At 40.9% G+C, this 14,894-nt stretch overlaps 2 protein-coding genes across 6 annotated transcripts; one reads left to right on the top strand and one right to left on the bottom strand.

The window, feature by feature from the left end:
* Positions 1-2,514: 2,514 nt before the first annotated feature.
* Positions 2,515-9,854, top strand: LOC4350238 (protein NLP2-like). Of its 5 annotated transcripts, none has more exons than XM_015761396.3 (7): positions 2,515-2,684; positions 2,792-3,683; positions 6,944-6,985; positions 7,063-7,806; positions 8,339-8,465; positions 8,656-8,877; positions 8,962-9,854. In XM_015761396.3, the coding sequence occupies exons 2-7, from the start codon at positions 2,886-2,888 to the stop codon at positions 9,645-9,647; spliced, it is 2,619 nt and encodes an 872-aa protein (XP_015616882.1). In that variant the 5' UTR covers positions 2,515-2,684; positions 2,792-2,885; the 3' UTR covers positions 9,648-9,854. The 5 variants fall into 5 exon arrangements, with proteins under 5 accessions (XP_015616882.1, XP_015616883.1, XP_066161344.1 ...); XM_015761397.3 differs by having other exon boundaries at positions 8,951-9,854; XM_066305247.1 differs by having other exon boundaries at positions 2,515-2,706; positions 8,951-9,854.
* Positions 9,855-10,145: 291 nt separating this feature from the next.
* Positions 10,146-14,616, bottom strand: LOC4350237 (F-box/LRR-repeat protein 12). The gene is made up of 2 exons (XM_026021517.2): positions 14,401-14,616; positions 10,146-12,025 (listed from the first exon to the last, which is right to left on the bottom strand). Exon 2 carries the CDS (start codon positions 11,641-11,643, stop codon positions 10,498-10,500), a length of 1,146 nt encoding a protein of 381 aa, XP_025877302.1. The 5' UTR covers positions 11,644-12,025; positions 14,401-14,616; the 3' UTR covers positions 10,146-10,497.
* Positions 14,617-14,894: the final 278 nt, after the last annotated feature.

The following is a 14,894-nucleotide window of genomic DNA, read 5'->3' as shown; positions in this document are numbered from 1 at the left end:
CCGTTTACCGTGCAGAGGGGATGAGTTCCTATCCGGTAGATGCGAACACAGCCTAATGCATGCTAGAGAGAGTCCACCATTTCAGGGTCTGTGAACCCCTAAATTATTTGCTTGCTTCTCTCTTCGATTCCTTAACCTTTAGATGGAACTCCCATATACATGTGTGTCGAGAGAAATAAAAGCTTGAGTGTATTGTTCTCCTTCTCCCCGCTCAAAAGATATTCTCACAGTTGTGAGTCGTCCAAGATGGTTAAACACCGTGGATCGGCCCATGGGCCTAAACTATGTATAATCACGGACACGGCCCAATAAAAGCATTCCAATACTCCCTTGGACTCCCTCAGTTGAAGTGAATTTTCGAGACACTGTCTCTATTCTCAAATGGGATAAGTTTACTCAGGATCCCTCATCTTAACGTCGAGTTTGAATTACACTGTTGAACTGCAATACCAGGTATAATGTATATCTTGCAAAACCGAGTATACCCTAGGACTAAGAGCAGTATAGTGCTCGATCTTAACTGACATGATGAGTTAACCACAGTCACCCTGGTCAGCAGTGGAGCTAGCTCTCGGGCAGGTCGAGCGGCCGCCCGAGCTACGCGCTGATGTCTTCAGTGTATATAACCTTTGATGTTGAAAATATTAGTTGATTACTAAAAAACGTTAGTAATCGCTCAGGCTTCACGATATCTCTGGCACCGCCACTGACCCTGGCTGAGTGAGCATTGGATCTACATGAGGCCCATATATCAGCAGCCAACTCATCTTTCTCTTCTCTCTCCATTTGGGTCCCACACTGACTTAGCCGGGTTGACCATAGTCAACTCTTCATGTCAGCCAAAAGTGAACCTAATACTATCCTATCTTGATATCTTGGGTTATTGGTTTTATAAGTTAAAGAGACACATTATATATGCATTGCGGTTTAATAATGTAACTCAAACCTAATGTTAAGATGAGAGATACCAAAATGACCGATAAGTTTAGGCACACAAATGCATTTTAAGAGTTAAGAGACCCAGATGACATACAACATAAGTTTGGGGACTACTACTGTACTTAAATCTTTATTTTTTTTCCAAATAAGATGGCCATATTTATACCCCTATGAACCCATATGAGATTGAGCCGGCATATCTTGAGATTGACGAAATTACCATGGGTGGCTCGCCGTCAACGGTACGTCGCCTACCACTGAAAGAATAAGTAGCCGTAAATATGAGCACCCATATCAAGTCTAGGAACATACCCAGTTGAGCTATACTCACTTCGTAGACTTTTAAATTTTAAGAGTATATCAACTGGATTCGACAACATGTCTTAATTATACAAAAAATAATATTGAAATCATAATCAATAGGAAAATGAAATGATATTTAAATTGTGATTGGTTGGGAAAAGAAGTAATTTAGAAATTAAATTTCATGATGGATTTAGCTGAAAAACTACTTAACAGTATCCCGTACACACGGGATAACTACTACCACTAAATATCTAAGCATCTTATCCTCTTATTTGTCTCTTCCCCTTCCATCTCTCCCTCTCTCTCTTTGACTACCACCCTCATGAGCACAGAGACGACCTCATGAGCACAGAGACAACGATGGCGGTTAGTTGCACGGGGTGGCATGTTGGGCGTGGAGGATGCTCGGCCCTCTCTCCTTCGCCAGCACTAGGGAAGACATCACCATGCGGAGCTGCTCCCGCCGGCTCAGGAACGCGCGGCGCGGCATAGCGGTGAAGCGGCGTGCGAGCTCTCACGCCGCCGCGGCCACTGACGAGGACCGCGAGCTCCTCCGTCCCTCCACCCCACGCGACAGCGCTGCATCGCCGCTGCTCCCCTCCGTCCAACTGCCTCCCCACGCCGGCGGTGTTGCGCCGCTGCTCGCATCCATTCCTTAGATACCTGCAGGTACCCCTCGCACTCCATTCCACTTTGGCCAATTCCTCCACCCCCACGTCGGCAATGCTTCACCGTCGCTTGCACCCCTTTCTCATGTGTGTTTTTCTCTTTTTTTTGCTTGATGATTTCCTTAGCTGATTTTTTTCTCCGGCTTATATGGATAGTATCGATTCCCCTGTCCCATCCTCTTGAATCTCTCCAATTCCATAAGTACCAGATACCAGGTAGCACACACCACCAGATACTAGGTACCAGGTATCAGGTACCAGGTATACTAGGTATCAGGATTAGCCTATTAGGTACCAGCCTGTGCTGTGCTGGGTACCAGGAGGGAGCACACGTTCACCACGTGGAATCTACCTAGAGGAAAGGAAAGGGAGTAGTCACTTAAAATATCCCGTAGCAATAGATCCCGTTGTGTAGCTGCCCTCTATTGTTTTCAAAGCTATACTCCTTTTCGATGGGCATAGATTTGACAGTAACGCAAAGGATCAATTCTCCCTCTAAAAGCTCCAATTTCTGTCTTGGAAAAGAAAAACTTTCCAAATTTCAAACCAACAAAAACAAGCTGAAACATGAAAAGCTGAGAGAATGGCAAATGACGAAAATGCCCCCCCTCCCAATATCTCCTCTCACCCGTACCGTCAACTCCTCCCTATTCCATTCCCTTTTCTCCTCCTCCTCCTCCTCCTCACCGCCGGCGGCGAGCGGCCGGCCGGCGAGCAGAGCAGAGCAGAGGAGAGAGCCGACCTCCATCTGGGCTCCAATCGAAGCTGAAGGTATCCGCTTTCCCCTCCTCCGGTATGGCGTTGATCGGAGATTTCTTCCCTTCCCCCCTCCCCTCCAAATTACCTATTTTGATCCGGTTTCTTTGATCGTGGTGCAGCGCCTCGTCGTAGTTTGGGCAAAAGAAGTTTTGATTTTTTTTATTTATTTTGGGTGCTGAGGAAGAGTGTAATTAAGCTGTGAGGATTGAGAAGATGGATGGAGGTGGGACGCCGGATGGGGATCCGGTGCCGGACATGGACATGCTCATGCTGTCATCAGCGCTCGATGGCCTCGACAGCTACACCGACCTCGTCGCGGGTTCATCGGTAGCCGACAGCATCTTCTCAGCTCTTACCTGTTTCCCACCATCACAAGAACGATTGCTGCACGTCTCGACTCCTGTGGGTTCTAATTCTAGGCAAGATGATTCTGATGTTTCCATCACTAAGGAGGGTACAACAACAAGAAGAGGTGATTGCGCCGCCGGATTAGCTTCAGGTGAGCCGGTGGCCGCGGGAATTGGCTCTGTCCCGAAGCCGTTCGACGGCGTCACACTGACGGAGAGGATGCTCAGGGCGCTTGCGATGCTCAAAGAGGCGTCGGGTGGCGAAGCGATCCTTGTGCAGGTCTGGATGCCTGTGAGGAATGGGGAGCAGCATGTGCTGACTACCTCTGACCAGCCGTTCTTGCTCGATCAGAAGCTTACGGGATACAGGGAAGTCTCCAGGCAGTTCACATTCTCGGCTGAAGAAGGACCCGGTCTGTTCCCCGGATTGCCCGGCCGGGTTTTCATGTCCGGCATGCCAGAGTGGACGTCGAATGTGATGTACTATCATGGCTCGGAGTATTTGAGGGTTGATTATGCTAGGCGCCACGAGGTCCGTGGATCCCTTGCGATGCCGGTTTTCAACTCAAGTGGTGGGTCTTGCTGTGCAGTGTTAGAAGTAGTAATGACACGAGAGAAGGATAACTTTTGCTTAGAGATGGTCAATGTTTCGAATGCTCTGCAGGTTAGTACTTGTATTTGCCTTGCTATAAATTGTTCTCCTTTTCAGAATTGAACTGTTCCCATAATTTGTTTTTATCCATTTTCACTATGCCTTCAGAGTAACGCATGATAAACATTCAAATTAAATGTTTCAACATTTTTCATTTGTTTCATATAGGGAAATTTGAATAATTTGCTTACCTTGATCAACTTGAGGTCCTTGTTTGTCTTCAAAACATCCATAGCAAGCCTATGTGGTATAAGCATATCTATAAGTCACTGATAGGCTGATAGCTCTAGTGAGTAGTGATAGCTCTGAAAGTTGTTCTAGACCTTATGAAGTCGTGCTGTTAGATATGTACAGATTTTGCAACTACCTTTTTATCTAACTTCTTGTATGGAATAAATAACTTTTGTTAGATAGACACAGGTTTTGCTTTTGAAAGTTGGAACAATTCTTTCTGTTGATTCATGCTGACGAACTAAGCAGATTCAGTTTTTCTGATGGGAATTTTTTTGTTACTACTGAAACCATTTCTTCACCATTCATCGCCCCTTTTTTCTATTAATAGAAATGATCAGGAAATAAGAATTCATGCAGGAAATTAAAATGATATTGTGTTAGACGGTCTAACAGAGTGATATCTCTTTTCATCAAAGGGCACACATGACTTGAACACACAGCACAGAAAGAATGACTAACATCAGATGGACACCTTACAAACACAATTTCAGTCAATGCCTAGGTACTTACTTTCTCTGATCCCGCTTACAGCTCTGCGCACTATTTTTTTTCTACAAAATAGCCCAGAAATCAACAGTAATGAATTTCATACATGATCTTGGTAGGGTCAGTCGGGAAGACAAGCTGAGTTTCTTGTCCTTTATATCACCCACAAACACAAGCCACCCCCAATCATCCAGAACTAGTTGGAATTTGGAAACCGGGCAATCCATCCAATCCCAAATATCCCCAATTGAGGTAGGTGATCTAGCATGATGTATGCTCAACTGACCATGAACTTTGCTAGCACACATTTTCAAAATGTTTCTCAGGACACTCACCGAACTTGCAATTCTGGGAACTCTTCTAACATGAGTTATCTTTAGTCAAAATATTTCTGCACAGCAGCCACGAGTTTTTTTTTTCCTCTAAGGCTGGTTGCTTAGTCTCCCAGCAGATGTAAAGAATAAAGACGGCCATATACATAGCTTTTGTTAATCTCCTTTTGTCTTTCTAGAGCATCAGTAGATGCATATGTATCCACATCTTGCTTTAAGTAGCCGTAATTTCACAGTTCCATCTACAAGATCTCCTTCTGAAATGAATGCAATGGCTAACACCTCAAAAACTTTAGCCACTGAAACTTTTTGACTAAAAGTGAGATCATAAAGCCTAGTAAACTATTTTGCCAAAGAGCTATCTCCCAGCCAAACATCATCCGAGAAATGTGCATGTTCTCTGTTACCAATTATTTTATTGCAGAATGATAACAAAATGTCTTTGACAACTATCAATCCTGCGCAGAAATTTGAATCTGACTGTTTTGGTTTCAATAGCTATGGAGGAATTTTTGCCTGAATGCTTAGACCTTAGTAATTCCTGCCAAGGTCCTCCATGGTTCTCCAATTTCCATAGCCACTTCGATAAAAGGCAGATATTCATGAGGTATAAATCAAGTATGCCTAGTCCACATTATGTTTTTTGGTGACAAACCACTGGCTACTTTACAATACGGTAATTTCTTGTATCTTCTTGCCATAAAAGCCTAGATCTAAAAACATCATTTTTTTTTGCAAGGGACCTTCAACACACCTTTCAGAATGCTAAAAAGTGAAATCATATAAGAAGGAACATTACTAATACATGAATCAAGTAAAACTAACCTGCCACCAATTGGCAACTTCTTACCCTGCTAATTGTTTAATTTCTTTTCAACCTTTTCCTCTACCCCTTTCAAACCACTGTTCCTTTATTTCTTTTGTTATGAATGGGGATACCCAAATATTTAAATGGCAATATTCCCTTCTGACAGGTGAAAGTCAGAGCATAATCATCCTGTAGTTTTCGCCTCTGTAAAACAATACACTGCACTCTGATGAGAATTAATCTTAATACACTGTTTTGCTCAAACAAACAAATGATAAATATCACATTTCTAGACTCTAACAAACTATCATCCAATGAGAAAATAGTGTCATCAGCATATTGTAAAATTTCCAAGGACTCATTACATAAATATCACGTGAAGCGACTTAGAATACCTTGTTCTTGAGCTCTCTTAACCAGAAACTTATTTTTTTTCTCCTGCGACTAAATTTGTAGAGTTCTATAATTTCTGATGAGGCCTTTCAAATGATTAACTTCGGGTGAATTCCTATTTCTCCTACCCTTGGTTTCACACAGACTACATCTGGTCTTTTTCTTAAAGAGACCATAAAGGTATTTTCTATCTCGAGAAAAAATAATCTATAGTTTCCTCGTCTTTGAGGATACAAGGTTTGTACTATCCTAGGAGGATTAATCAGCACTCTCCTGTACTGATCCCTCCCTAGTCTGCTCTTTGTCCTTGGATTTGATGCTACCAATATACATTTCACACTTTGGTTGTTCCAGGCCTTCAATAACCCATTATTCCTCCTTTGTGCTGCCCAACGTTACGCCCAATTGCAATGCAATACTGCTAAGTACCTCTTCAAAGAATTAAGTACTGTAGGTCATATGTTTGCCTTCCAGTTTCTCATTCCAAATCTATGTGTTTCACTAAGTCGGATCAATATCATGTACTGGAGCAAGAAGAATGATTGGAAGCATAAATAGGTACCAAGTTTGTCTAATCAGGAATTAGTTTTACTTGGTAGTTGGTACATCCGAACTATTGGTGTGCTCTGTGCACTCATCAACTAGATTACTTAAAATGCTTTCTTTTATTATGTGGATGGTTCAGCTATGAGACATTTAGCTTTATTTTTGAGTTATTTATATAGTTAATATCAATTATTATTTGCTCTTATCACCAATATTATTAGTTTCTATTCTAATTTCTATGCATGGTACAAGGTTTGACTTTTGCTCAAATATGCTTAAAACTCTCCAGAGTTATGGCTTGTTTTTTCACCGTAGAGTTGCTATGGCTACTTTTTTTCACTTGAGGGTGCTCATAATTATTTCCATCCGAGCGTGCATATATGGTTGTAATTTGTTCTAGAACATTTTGTTATAAAGTTCATTTCATGATTGAATTAGCCTCTGAGCTTAATAGTGACATTGTAATCTTGCAGTCTGTTCAGTTAAGCACTGTCAATGCATGGAGACATTCTCAGGTACCAATCTACTACACAGTCAGTGCACATGGAGAGCTCATTAATTCAACATTTTCTTGCTTTACTTGATCTTGCAGAGCTATTCAAGGGACCAGAAATTAGCATTGATGGAAATATTCGATGTTCTGCAAGCTGTTTGTCAAGCACACTTGCTACCTTTGGCACTTGCATGGATTCCAGTTTGCTCCAAAAGAGATGTGCTTGTGTCAGTAGAATATGGTGCAAATTTTGGTAAAAGGAACAAAGAAGTGCTTTGCATAGAGGAATCTGCATGTTATGTCAATGACACGAGAATGCGTGATTTTGTCCAAGTCTGTGCTGAACACCCCCTTGAGAAAGGACAAGGTGTCGCTGGAAATGCATATTTATCAAATAATCCCTTCTTCTCATCTGATGTGAAGGATTATGATATGCACGCTTATCCACTTGTCAATCATGCCCGTAAATTTGGTCTTCATGCTGCTGTTGCAATTAGGCTGCAGAGCACATACACCAAAAATGATGACTATGTGCTTGAGTTTTTTCTTCCAGTCTTGTGCAAAGGTGGTGGAGAACAACAGCTCTTACTTGACAGCATATCTGCGACTATGCGGAGAGTATGCAAAAGTCTGAGAACTGTTTCAGATGCTGAGTTGAAGGAAGATGTTACAAGAAAGCCATCAAATGAAAATCGATCAGGAACAAGATGCCCTTCACCTGTTAACCTTATTTATTCAGGCCGAGAAATTGATGTATCGAATGAAACAAAAACAAATACGCCTTTGGAATATCAGATAGAGGGCATTGATGAACAACTATCAGATACAAAAAGTACTAACAAGGTTGTTTCATCCTCAACATTCTCACTATGTGCTTTCATCCTCTCTTATCTGTCGTGTGGTCTGTTTTTCTTTGTGTGCTTTAGTCATTCAGACATGAACAATTGGAAGTGATAACTCTGCAGGATAGTTTTTTCAGTAAATTGTTTGAATAGTTCCTTACAGATTAAGCATTGTCCATTTTCTTGTGCTGCATTGCAATTTAACTGTATAGATCTGATCTCTTTGCATCATCTGGTGTTATTTTCTTGCTTTTTACTTCAATAAATATGTCCCAAATGTTACAGAGAACAACTAAAATGCTACTTAAGTAATTACTGTTTAAAATAGCTTACTTGTCAACGCCTTTGGAATTGAGAAATTTAAGCCCTGTAAGAAGTTACCTCGGAACCAATCTTTTCAATTTATAATCAGCATCTAAACAACCAGAAACTTCTATATATCCTGTAAATTCCGTATTGTGTTATTCATGTTACACAAAGTTGTAGTTTAACCACTTAAAATATTGTCTAATCTCCATTTATTTCTTTTGAAGTTAATAAAGTGTAGCAATGCATCCGACGGAGAGAAAAGACGCAGCTCAACAGAGAAGAGTGTTAGCTTAAGTGTCCTCCAGCAGTACTTCTCTGGCAGCCTGAAAGATGCTGCAAAGAGTATTGGTGGTAATTTGTTTATACTCTCATGATCTTTTTCTGATTTATTCTTATAGAATTCAATTAATTCCTACTAAATTAGTTCTGTTTTGTATGAAAAGCACTACTGCTAATACAAATGTAGAAACAAACTAATCCAATTGTGTCATAGGAAGAGGAGCTTACAGGATTTTTTTTATTCCTTGCTGTTACGTTGCAGTTTGTCCTACTACGCTGAAAAGGATATGCAGACAACATGGAATATCAAGGTGGCCATCTCGTAAGATAAAGAAGGTAAACCGATCCCTAAAGAAGATCCAGAACGTCATAAGTTCAGTACATGGAGTCGAGGGAGTGCTGAAATATGATCCTTCCACTGGATGCCTTGTTTCATCTGTTTCCCCTTCCATAGAGCCTGTATTGATGAATGTTGAACACAAAGGTTCTGATCCCCTACCTATTGAATCTGAACTTCCACATTTGAACTTCGAACCTGACTGTGATGCATATCGAAGAGAACATGCAGGCCAAGATGTACTCCACAAACTGCAGAATAAGCAAAATGGTGAAATTAATTTTGACATGGACGATGGAGAATTATTTCGAAACTCACATTCTACCAGAACATTGAGTGGGGCATTCTGTGAGGATATGCCAAATGGTTTATATGTTGCAAGGGAAATGACTTGTGTTGCGAAAACTGGCACGAGGACGGAGAGACTGGAGCACAAACCATCATCAAGGGATTCTTTTTCTGCGCCACAAGAATACAGAATGGAGAGTGAGACTGACAAGAGCAATAAGAATTCCAAACAAAGCCTACCGTCCTCTTCCAGCATGACAGATTGCTCCACATCAAGCGGCGAAACTTTCAAGAGCATCAAGAGTCAGTCAGCTAACGAAAGCAACAAAACCGTCGTCGTAAAGGCGAGCTACAAGAATGACACCATAAGGTTCAAATTGCTACCATCCATGAAATACGAGCAGCTGCTCGAGGAAATAGCGAAGAGGCTGAAACTGTCAATTGGCCTATTTCAGCTCAAGTACAAAGACGATGAGGGTGACTGGGTGATTTTAGCGAGCGATGCGGATCTCCAGGAATGCCTCGAGATACTTGACACCACCAGGTTGCGTATCTTGAAGCTTCAGGTGCAAGATGTTGTGTGTCCTATCGGAAGTTCGTCAGGTAGCTGCTCCATGTTACGTCCATAGGTTAGGATACTACTACAAATGCAAAAAATGAGAAACCAATCGTGGAGTTCTACTTATTTTGAGTAATTGTACAAAAGGACGTAGGTATCTTGAGGAAAGCTAAGGTGCTAGTTTTGGTTTATGATCTTGAATATTCACAGTATGGTGCTTTGAAACATGTACATATTTATGAAACCCGGTGCAATAGAGTCGAAGGATGTTTGCAAATTTTGCTTTTTCACTAGTTTTTAATGTTGAAGAACGCTGCGGATTTGGATCTACGGTGATCGACCTGTTTATCTGAACATATAATGTCCCAACTGAGTGTACGCCACTGTATTTCGTTTGCTAAATCATTCGTCAACAACTTCGATTGGTCAACAAGTTCAGGATTTTCTTTGTTTACATTTCATCAAAACTTAAAAATTGTTTTCAGCTATGGTGGCATTCTGATAGTTGAACTTCTCGAGTTAACCTAATACAATCCATCGGAAAGTTTAAACACCGGTTCAACCGCTGTAGTACAACCAACCCATCCAATTCAATTTTCGATGGTTTTAAAACATGTCAATTTACAAGTTTAAACTAGCTATCAAATTGTACGAAAAACAACCTTCTACAACCATTTTCTGTATCACCCAATAAACTCAGAACTTGCAAATAACCACAGGAACAAATGGACTTGACTCCTCGCAATCCATTTGTATATTTGTGGTCCTGTTTATAATAAATAAGTATGCACTTTTGAGCAAATTAGAAGGGCATAATGGTTACAGAACCAAATATCTTGTGACTTGTAATGACAATGCTGGTGGCAATGGCTTGAATCTTGTCAACCCCAAACTTTAGCTGAAACTTTCTGAGTTTCTGATCATTGCAATCGGAATAAATCCTCAATGGAGGGGCCAATGCACATGACTTCATCAGCCCTTTGTTTCACATTGGGCCTAGCAATGCTAAATGATGCCAGACCATTATTAGTGATCTTGCCACATCCATGGATATGCAGAACTTGAAGGCATACACAGCCATCCCCTAGAGCCTGCAAACCTTGGTCACAAATGTTTCGGCAACGGTTAACATGCAAGATTCTCAGCTTGTTGCAGAGCAATCCAATCGCAGACCATCCAGGCAAGCGAACTCCATGGCAGACAGCGAGGCTCCATTCCTCAATCAATGGACACCCGCTAGCTATTGCCGTCACAGAATCATCGGTAAGGTAACGGCACATCCTGAGGTTTAAAAACCGAAGACTTCTCGCATAACCAACTCTGTCCAGGCCATCAAGTCCAGTTGGGCTTTTCAAATTGTACAAATTTAGATACTCCAGTCCACCACCACTCACTACATCCAACAAACCATCTGGAGAAAGCATGCACGACTCAGCTTCTAGATGAGAAAGTGTACCTGGACAACCTCTGAATCCAACACCGGATAAACCTCTGCAATATGCTATGATAATTGTGGAAATATTCGGGCAATTCCTAAAGATTGCAGCAATCCCTTGATCTGAAATGGCTACACAGTAACCCAGGTTAAGACTCTTCAAAGCATGGCAGCCCTTGCAAAGATTTTCCAAACCATGATCTGTAATATTAAAGCAGCGGTAGAGTTCAAGACTCACCAAATTAGGGCATCCGATTGAGACCACCTCTAAACCATCATCCGTAATACCAGAGCAGCAGTAGAAAGAAAGGGACTGCAATGATGCTCCAGAAATTCTCAGCTGATTTAAAGCCGTGTCAGGTAGTTCTGTAAGCCCAGCGAGGGAGACCAAGTTAAGATAAGGTGAGCGGGCCAATAACTTTGAAAGGCAATTGGCGTGCTCCTTATATACTTTAGGGTTAAAAGAACAATGGAAAATTATTGATTTCCGGGCAATGTTTCGAACCTTAAACCAATTCTTACAAGTTAAGCCAAAAGCATTCCTGTCCGATTCACTTTCAAGCTTGTTAAATATACAAATCAAGCAATCATCTGATAGGAAATTGATATAGTTTTCCACGTTGTCATCCATTTCCTCTCTTTCCAAATTTTGGCTGAAGTTGACAGACTACTGAGTACTATCCGAAGGCTGGAGAGCCTGGATTTTTATTAAATACTTTTGGGATGTACTAGATGATGAACTGGCTGGATCAAAGCTGCACAGAACAGCTGGTTCACCATACCCATAGCCAATAGATGCCCCACACTTTCGGCAGAGAAGCTTAGTTTTTGGCCGATAGCTACGCCAGGTGAGGGGAAAGCAAGATATCTCGTCTACCTGAGTAAATCGGCTCAGATCAACAGTAATGAATGAAATCAGACCTTTCTTCACAGACTTTTGGTATGAGGATCCTACGTCAGATGTGCTTCGGTTAGAAGATGAAAGGTTCAGAGGGTATCCACAAGATCCGCAGCTGCCAATAGACATGTAAATATTGTCAGAAAGTCATCCAGGCGAAAGGGGAAAGCCTTGAAAAATAGTCAAAAATTTGCCAAAAGGTAGGATATATCATTCAAAGCTAGTATTTAGCAGTTAATAATCAGAAGTATACAAAATCCAGTTTCCAGAATAGTAAACCAGAAATATGAACATTACATGAATAACTGAAAATTGAGTAAGCTACTATTATGCAAATTTGGTACTGTTACACTAAAAGAAATTTTCAATCCATTGCAAGTATCATAAATCAAGTAGAGTATGTAGTGCAATGTTGATTATATGAAATAAGGTTAAACGGAGGTACCAGACTGTCCACTATCAGGAAAATCATATCTGCCTTTTAATACTCTCTTGAAATTATATGACAGATAAAATAATAGAATAAAAATGAACGAGAAGTTCTGAATTTGTGTGTGTGTGTGTTGGGAGGGGGGGGGGTCATCTCTATGGCTAAGATTTAAATCTAATAAGATAGCCAAAAGGATTTCTAATTAGGAAACAAATTAAAGTGAGTACAAGAACAAAGAAGTAATTAGATAATTTCATGTACCTATATTGATACTCGCAATAACCCCAGCAAATAAAAGGTAGCAGATTTTGCACATGAAAAAATAAAGTTGTGATGATGGAATGTTTGTAAAAGACATTAACAACAATTACTTTTCTAGTTGGATTTTATTCCACCTAAATGCTTTGTCTTGCCGCGGATATAGAAATAAAGAAGTGCATGGCTGTAAACATTTTTTGTATTGGATAATATAAGCAACTCAGCAATAACATAAATTTGTGATTTATAACATAGTCGAAAAAATAAGATGCACCAATGATGTCAAAGTTTCCAACGGCCACGGTCTAATAAGGTGAGTGGTAGTGTGGTATCAGAATAAAGCACTTTTGAGAAATTCAAGACTGCCAGCAAAATCATGGGACATATGAACAAGTGTTCCTACCTCCTACACACAAGCAGAAAATTCATCTCATCTCAGTGCTAGTAAAAACAAAATGAACACGAATAAGATTTATAACAATGTATTTATAGGAAACAGAGCTAAATACTATGATACTATTACTACACAAAAAATGGATATGAGTTTCTATTAATACAACTTGTATATGTTTAGTTTTAACATGACTTCCATTTATCACTATATTTGCATTTCAACATTAATAAAAAAAATCACACCAATATAAAGAATAGTCAATACTTGACTGTTCATTGCTAGAAAATACTCCCTCCGTCCCACAATAGTTGTCATTTAAGTTGTTTAGCAAAAACTAAGGTTTAGCAAAAATGACTATAGTGCCCAATATTAAATGATATAAGGTTGGGAGTAAGAGGATAATTGGGGGTAGAATAGAGAAAATTTTGAATCGGAGGTGATTGATGCAATAAAAGTTACACTAAAGTGGCAAGCTTTTTCGGACAAAATTTGAATCCTAAAATGACAACTATTTTGGGACGGAGGGAGTAAAAACTAACATAGCTGGCATTGTTCAAGAACACTGGAACCTAAACAAGCAGAATCAATTCAGAACTCAGAAAATACACACAAGTATGTTAAGCAACGCCTCTTAAACGCGGTAAATTTTGCATGCCAGTGCAAGATCCAATGATCTAGAGTGGCTGCATTGCACTTTTAGCTCGCTTTTGGGACATAAAGGTCTGACTCGGCGACAACACAAAGTTTTCAATCTCATATGGCAGCGCCAGCAAGTACACGTGCAACACGCTCGACTAAATTGTCAATAACAGAATCTCGCAAGCAGAATCCCTGAAAAGTGTGATAACGCGTGAAAGCACTGCACGGAGAATTGGAGAGCTCACTATACCTTGTAGGAAATAATAAGGCTCTAAAATTCGAGCATAACGAATCTTTGTCGACAGTGCAGACTTAACCACAATATACCCAACAGATACTCCCAACTGCTGCACATCACCCTAAGAAAAGAAAACCAAGTAACACTCTAATAAAAGCATCCCAATCTGCAATACTACCATCACTATCCAACTTCAAATTTTTCTCACTACCGAACCTCGAAATTTTCTCACTAGGTTTAGATTTCACATGGAAGACAAAGCAGCACACAGAACCAAACCTACCCAACTCACCCAAACTCCACCAAATTCTATATCCTCTCAGGTTCTTGATTCCGATATCACCAGGACACCCAAGATTCCCACCACAAAGATCAATAATATATATAAAAAAGAACATGGCGAGAATCCTAGAAAGCAACCTAGCTCTCCACCATCCGTGGTCTCACGAACCCTGCGACTACAAGAATATCCTGCGAGTGGGACAAGAAAAGAAAAGAAAAAAATGGGGGGATAGGGAGGCGGGGAATCACCTGTAGACAACGTCGGACTGGGACATCCTCGTGCGGCAGGGCTGGATTGTGGCGCGGGGAGTCTCATGGATTTGGGGCGATTGGTGGTGTGGGTCAAGGGGGGGAGGAGGAGGAGGAGGCGGCCATGGCGGCAGAGGGGAGGGAGGAGGGGAAAGGAATTGGAGGGTGATTTTGGCAATTTTGGGTACGGACGACTCGCGGCCGTGTGGGGGGTGTGTTTTTATATTAATTGTTGGTGGCTCGTTGACTATTCGCAAAGTGGGGCCCATCGCCCACGGCGGATCGACGTCGCCGGCGAGAAGGCGAAGAAGTCGCACTACGGTCAGAATTTTTTTTAATTTTTTAATAAAGACATCTTGTGCCTTGTTCTTATCTTAAGAGAAAAAATAGTAAAAAAAAGAGACCAAGATAAAAAGAAAATTACCATTAAAATTGATAAAGTTTAATTTTCTTCGCGATTGCTTCCGATGTAACCATGGCGACTCTATATGTTG

This window comes from Oryza sativa, chromosome 11, assembly GCF_034140825.1.
Source record: "Oryza sativa Japonica Group chromosome 11, ASM3414082v1".
NCBI classification, from domain to species: Eukaryota; Viridiplantae; Streptophyta; class Magnoliopsida; order Poales; family Poaceae; genus Oryza; species Oryza sativa.
The sequence above is the reverse complement of the archived record's forward strand: the minus strand, read 5'-3'. Positions and strand labels throughout refer to the sequence as shown.